General features: G+C 28.7%; 2 protein-coding genes across 2 annotated transcripts in view; one reads left to right on the top strand and one right to left on the bottom strand.

The window, feature by feature from the left end:
* Nucleotides 1-1,665: 1,665 nt before the first annotated feature.
* Nucleotides 1,666-5,079, bottom strand: LOC113385473 (F-box/LRR-repeat protein 4-like). The gene is made up of 13 exons (XM_026623327.1): nt 4,876-5,079; nt 4,718-4,811; nt 4,206-4,401; nt 3,979-4,121; nt 3,758-3,915; nt 3,373-3,548; nt 3,158-3,232; nt 2,917-3,026; nt 2,639-2,800; nt 2,400-2,565; nt 2,075-2,266; nt 1,824-1,893; nt 1,666-1,746 (listed from the first exon to the last, which is right to left on the bottom strand). The coding sequence occupies exons 1-13, from the start codon at nt 5,077-5,079 to the stop codon at nt 1,666-1,668; spliced, it is 1,827 nt and encodes a 608-aa protein (XP_026479112.1).
* Nucleotides 5,080-6,713: 1,634 nt separating this feature from the next.
* Nucleotides 6,714-7,166, top strand: part of LOC113385462 (NADH dehydrogenase [ubiquinone] iron-sulfur protein 7, mitochondrial-like) — a 3,315-nt gene continuing 2,862 nt past the window's right edge. Inside the window, 4 exon segments of the mRNA XM_026623318.1 lie at nt 6,714-6,772; nt 6,774-6,792; nt 6,794-6,852; nt 6,960-7,158. Of these exon segments, the coding sequence (XP_026479103.1) occupies nt 6,714-6,772; nt 6,774-6,792; nt 6,794-6,852; nt 6,960-7,158 (336 nt within the window).

The raw sequence follows: 7,166 nt of genomic DNA, 5'->3' as shown, positions 1-7,166 counted from the left end.
AACAAGTATGAAAAATTTTCGCAACGGCTAACCAGAGATGAAATAACTGTTTTAAATTTTGCCACCTTAATGATTTATCACTGAAAAAATTGTATGTTCCCTGTATATATAACTGAAAAAGAAACTTTAGACGCATATTTAATGTTTGCGCGTTGTATGGCTTTAAAGCTCGTGAATAATTATTCAAAATTTGGTTTTAAACCTTTGGCTAATCATGTAATTGATATTTAATAAAAAATAGTTGTAGTTCATGTTTTAAGGCTATTTCGCCTCATTTAAACCTTAAATATAAAAAGAAATCGGCAGTCCTTTAATTTGGTCGGTTTTCAATTCGGTTGCTTGCGTGCAGGGACAGGTACAGCCCTGATTATTATACGCCGGTCTGTTGGCTGATAATAAGGTGTATTGCATTCAAATATATGTATAATCTATTCAGAAAAATTTAATTATTTTTATATCTTTTTAGTAAATGTGTATTTTTGTCCGACCATAAATCACAACCAAAATATCCAATAGAAGAATATAATAAGCAGCAAACGTTTGTCCCGGTTCAAGAACGGATAACCGGCGGCGCGGATGAAATGGTCCATGAGTTGGGTTTGTATAAACTTTTCCCGCCTTATAATGAATTTCTTCTCAAACACATATTGAATAAAAAAAAACAGCAAAATAGTAACAGTTCGATCATAATTTAACAGCTTTACAGATTATTTTTTACAGATAGAAAATCATATCGGTCAAACCATTCGAAACAGCATTTGAAACGATCATCTGACGTCAAAGAAATAACTCCTACACCATCTAAATTGCCATTAGAATCCAAGCCAAGAATTCCAAGATGCACAAATGTTGAAGTACTCAATGTAATGGATCATAGTCAGAGAATGAATTACTTGCAAAATATGTTGGATAATCGAGAACATCAAATACATGAATTTCATAATCAAATGTTACTCGAACTGAATTTACACAACAGACAACAACTCCAGTTAGATCACAAAATTTTTGAAAAATCGTTTTTTCCTAATCGTAATCGGAACATTAGGTTAAACAACTAATCAAATTGAATATAATGAAACTAATACTAAAATCGTGTACTTGCAGATAATAAAAATATGTTTAACATTCAATTTAAAAACCAAAACAGAATTTAATATATATTTATAGTTGAAGACTTCGCTATGATATAGATTTTATCATTATAATAAGATGTGGACATAATATTTTTTCATGTTTGTAAATTTGATCGCTTTGGATTATCACTATAGAATATATATATATATATATATATATATATATATATATATACAGTGGCGTCGGAACCAATTTTTTATATATATATATATATATATATATATATATATATATATATATATAGATGGTATCCACTTTCTCAAAGATTAAAAAATCCTTTTTATTTACCATGGAGGTTAAAGATTATATATGTACATGTATATATATATATATATATATATATATATAATGTGTGATTTTATATGCAGAAAATTCGGAAATCGCGTAACCTTTGGACAATATTACCATGCATCAGGATAATGTAAAAATATTTAATAAGTGTAAAAATATTTTAATCATAAAAATGAATTATATACAATTAATAAATTATAATATATAATCACAATAGTATTTCCACATATGAAATCAACATCACCAGCTGTTATTAGATCCACTGGATTGAAAACTACGTTTTATACTAACTGATTGGTAAAGCTGACGCCAAACAGCTACCTGAAAACCAAGTTCTTATTTCTATCCAAACGAATTTTATTAGAATATAATGAATAAAGTGCTTGTTAGCATCTTACCTGTGAATCTTTAATCTGATCACAGAAACTTACATCTAATAGTTGAAGATCATAGCAATTATTGAGAAATCTGAATTAAATTGAAGACATATTTTTTAATTATATTTTCAAGTAAAAATATATGTTTTTACCACAATATATTAGATTGTCGGTAATATAGATATATGTTATAAAACAATATTAAAAAGCTGTGCCAGTAAATATATTTATATGTTTTTAGGTGTAGGCAATAATTCAAAATAAGTACTTACGAAAGACATATCTCAGCATTTATTCCTCTAATTCCCATTAAATCAATTTGCTGAAGATTCGGGCATAAAGATGGAAAAAACTGCAAGTCCCAGTCAGTAATACCTCTCAAAGCCACTAAAAACAATTTTTTAAGTTTGGGGCATCCTTTTGCTAAGCAATGCAGACTATCTCCCGGTTCACCAATTCCCATGCTATACAATAACAAATTGAAAAATTTTACAAAATAAAATCTATATTTAATATTCATGATAGCAAATAATTGAAAAAAGTGAGCAAGAAATCATATAACATGCTACAAACAATGATAATAATATAACTTGTTACCACCAACTTAGATCAATTTCTTCTAAAGAAGAAATTCTTGATAAAAATCGTACTCCAACAGATGTTATTGAATATCCTTTCCATAAATCCAAGGAAATTAAACTTTGATTAGTTATAGATAATTGCCTCATAATTTCATCTAAATTTGATACATGAGCACAAGAGCCTTAAAATATATTATAACCATTTCAGTGCTATTAACATATCTAATAATTAAATAGTGAAAAAAGAAGTCTCACCTAGATTAAGATGTTTAAGATTTTTATTGTGTTTGAGAATCTCTAAAAGTTGAAGAGTTTCAATATTAGTGCGATACAAGTCTAGACGTTCTAAATTTCTAAGCTTTGCCAATTTTTGAAAACCTACTGAATTTATATTGGCACAGTTACGTAGACAAATTTCTGTAATAAAAAGTATTATTTTATGCTTTAAAAACTGATAATTATATAAGTTTCTTTTAAGCAATCTTGAACTATCAAGAAAATCCAAGATGATAGAATAATCTATGATTCATTACCTTTTATATTAGAGCAGTATTGAGAGATACTCAAGCAAGTGTCATTACTTACAAATTTGCAAGTGTTCAGCCGCAAATCTATCAAATAGCGACCACAATTCTTCAAGAATCTGAAAATTCATAATTTAGTTTTTTAAAGTGCTATAAAATTAGTTTCTTTTTTTGTAAATTAAACATGCTCCTAATTGATATGTTATGCAAATTGATATAAAATTTATTACCATGTATTACTATTACCTACTTGGTAAAATGCTCCTCCTTAAAACTACCATAAGAACCACACCAGGATAAATCTAATTTCTGCAATAATTTACTTCTGAAAACATATATGAAAGAATGAGAATACATAAGTACCACAATCCTATATGAGTTTTGTTATTCATTCGAGTATAATGAAATAAAAACAAATATTAAGGACAAAAAATCTAAGGCTAATAAACAAATTATAGTAATCACCTGACGGACAATGTTTGCAGAGCTTCAACATTCAGATAGTGCCAATAGGGTTTCAAACCTAACACGGTATACAACATTGGATCAGTGCAAAGAAGATATAAGTAAGAACTTGTTTGGGAGCATCGAAATAGAGATATTAAATCCAAATAGCCAAGTATTTTCAAAATGGTCTCATCCTGAAAACAAGGTTTTGTTTTGATATGAAATGTATGTGTTTACATTAATCTTTACATAAAATATTGATATTTATATAAATATTACTATTCAAACAACTTATTTTGTGAGAAATTAAAACATAGTAAAAATACAGACTGCCATATTCCATTACAAATCTGAAAAGCATCATATTTATTCTTTTATTACAAACAACATGATTCATACTTACTGGTAAACAGGATATCATTCCTAAATTCCTTTTCTTTTCTTTAGATTTCAAGCTTGATTTATAATCATTAACCACCTTTTGTAATTCATGTATTTTATCTTCATCTTCTATCAGATTTTCATGAAGAGACATTTTACAAATTGCTGACACCAGTTGACCTAAAAATAATCAAAATAAGAATACGAATCGACTATTTACAGTATAAACTATTTTTTTATTACCATTCCCAATTGTGGATATACTTTTCTCTTCTTTGACATCAACATTTTGTGAATTCAATGGCAATTTAGAACCAGTCAGAAGAACTGCATCAAGTTCTGTATAATATTCCAAATGGCTTTGGTTAAATTCTAAACGTAATAATCTAAAATAACATAAAAAAACCTATAATTACATTTTTGAATTGGACATCAGTTTGTAATAATCTCAAATATCATCACATGTTTACTTTGTGGGGTATTTCGTTGTTTGAATTGGTGGGGTAAACATGCGAGGTTTATGTCCAATAATTTCAGGTTTTCCTTCCCATAATAATGACCAACATCCTTCTGGCTGAGATGCCCAAATCCTGACCAAAGCCCCAGGGTTATAAATTTCAAATAAACTTACACATATTGGATACACTGATGTCTCATATAATATTTCTGCAGAATTTTTTTATATAAAACATTGAGCAATTAACTAAATCATATTTATTTCAAGTTATTAAAATGTGATGCTAAAAAATAAAAAATATACTTTAAATATTTGGATTTTTGGTTAATAGCAATGTTACAGTAATCAATAACAATATAGCGTGACAATAAATTAGTATTTGATAATGCTTTAACACTATGATGAACTATTAAGTATTTCATCATACTAACAATTAATTAACAACCAAAATATATTGAATCATTAGAAGAATTCTTATTACATAGAGATATATAAAACCTTTACTGATCTATTAATAGAATGCACCTATAAAATCTTCACTAACTATGTTTCCTTCATTTTGGGGCATAAAAGGTTCTAGACGAGATGGTGCTAAATTCCACCACTTGCCATAAGTTCTCTAAAATAAAATTTACTTACAAATTCATTAATTAAATATAAATATTTGAATTCTTTGGTTTTACCATCACAAACGATTGTGAAAAATCTCCATAATCTGGAAATTTGGAAGGTTTACCACAAATGTTATAAGCAGTATATGAAACACTAATATCACTGCCATACTGTGAGCTAAAATCAGTTACTGCTAGTACGAATTGCTCTATTATATATGAATTTTCCTCTGAATTATCATATAAAGAGCCTTCTGAATCGCTAATATCATCCATTTTAGTGAATTAAATATTATTTATTATCATGTTTATTTAATTTTTCGGTTTGTGACAATAATTAATTTTTCAATATGTCAAAATCATGGCATATTCAAAGCCTTGTTTTCGGGGCTTCATGCCATATGTCAAATTGTCAAAATAATTTTTTAGACAGACCTCTGGTACCCTAGACACATAGATAAAAGAAGAGTATATGCCTAGACAATATAGTAATCTGTCTAGTACTATATGAATAATATATTCATTATTGCCTAGATCTAAACAAAAATACGTATAGATAAATTCATTATTCAAAATTAACAAATTCAAAATTATTAACAAAATAAATTCCAATGTTATATATTTAAAAGCTCGCATAATTTTATATTAAATATTTTGATTTCATAGATCTGTTAAAAATTTGAAGCTGTATATTCGAACCAATATTATAAAATATTAATTGTAAACCAACATTATAAAATATTTTCTACACTAATTTTTAGAATACATAAATCAGTTCTTTAAATTTTCAATGAATATACAATTTGTGTCCATTGGCCCGTACTAAAATTGCATAATGTTCTATAATATAAAAAAAATTAATAAATTTGTTAAATAACTGGTGGTGTGTGGCATCGTGCTTTACGACAAATTGCTGGAACTTCCCGTAGCATATTCAGATTCGTATTTCCAAAACGGCTAGTCCTGCCTTTGCCAAAATATAATCACCACTTTTCTTTATCATTATGAATTGAACATTTTTTGGATCGTTCAAATCGGTTGCTTTGTTCTCTCAAAACACGATTTCTATTTTCTGCAATCTTTGCTCGGTATTTCCAAAACAACTGGACCTGCCTTTGACAAAAACTTATCAGCACATCTCCCTATCAATAGGAATCAAATATTTTTTAACCATTCAAATCGGTTGATTTGTGCGCCTGTGCAACGAAGACGAAAAATTTTATCCATACATACACGCACACACACATCAATTTTTTTAAGGTATGCCAAAATGTTCAGCAACCTTCAAATCGTGAAGATATAATTAATGGATAATTTATAGAAAATTTAGGAAAATTACAAAGCAAAATATTTTTACGACATTTTTTTAATGATTTAAACCGTTCTAAATTCAACTCTTTATGATCCAAAATTGTCTGTTTAATAATTCAAATACTTTTCAAAATCTTCTAACTGGTTGAACCAATATGAAAAAACTACAAAATGTTTGTTATGTGCTCCCGCATTAATTCTTCTTTAGTTTAGTAAAAGCCCGAATTGGCGCTTGAATCTTCCAAACTATTGACAACGGTCTTGTCGACTATTATGTAAATGTGAAAAACGCGCGTAATTTAGTGAAATAATGTTTTGAATTTAGGTTGATTCAAGGTAATTTTGCAATACATCGAAGTATAATTTTTCACATTCGTAATGGAAATACAAAATTATACAATATTCTGTGAATTAATTGTGTTACATGCGTTTTTTTAGATGTTGCGTTCTGCTTTGATCAACAATCCAATAAAATGGATACAATTTGTTGGGGGTAGCTTTGCTTTAGTGTCAAGAAAACAAACAACTTTACCAGTGTACGAAGATGGCAAAACAGATGCCCCCAAACAACCCTATTCACCTTCCCAAAATACTAAATCATGGGGAGAGTATACTTAGCTAGACTTGATGATGTTTTAAATTGGGGGCGCAAAAGTTCTCTGGCCAATGACGTTTGGTTTTGGCATGCTGCGCTGTAGAGATGATGCATATGGCTGCACCACGATATGATATGGACAGGTATTGTGATTTCTTAACATAAGAAGTTTGGTTTACTATGAATACTATTAATCACATGCCTAAAATATGAATTTATAACTGTTATGGTTGTTGCAGGTATGGTATAGGTTTCGTGCATCACCTCGTCAAGCTGATGTTATGATTGTTGCTGGAACACTTACAAATAAAATGGCTCCAGCGCTTCGAAAAGTTTATGATCAAATGCCTGAACCACGTTGGGTAATCTATATGGGTAGTTGTGCTAATGGAGGAGGTTATTACCATTATTCATATTCTGTAGTCAGGGGTTGTGATAGAATAGTACCAGTTGACAT

Source organism: Ctenocephalides felis, unplaced genomic scaffold, assembly GCF_003426905.1.
Source record: "Ctenocephalides felis isolate EL2017-DRISC unplaced genomic scaffold, ASM342690v1 CF-g0.4_SCAFFOLD_00845, whole genome shotgun sequence".
Lineage (NCBI taxonomy): Eukaryota > Metazoa > Arthropoda > Insecta > Siphonaptera > Pulicidae > Ctenocephalides > Ctenocephalides felis.
Note: the sequence above shows the minus strand (reverse complement) of the source record. Positions and strands in the feature narration are given on the sequence as shown.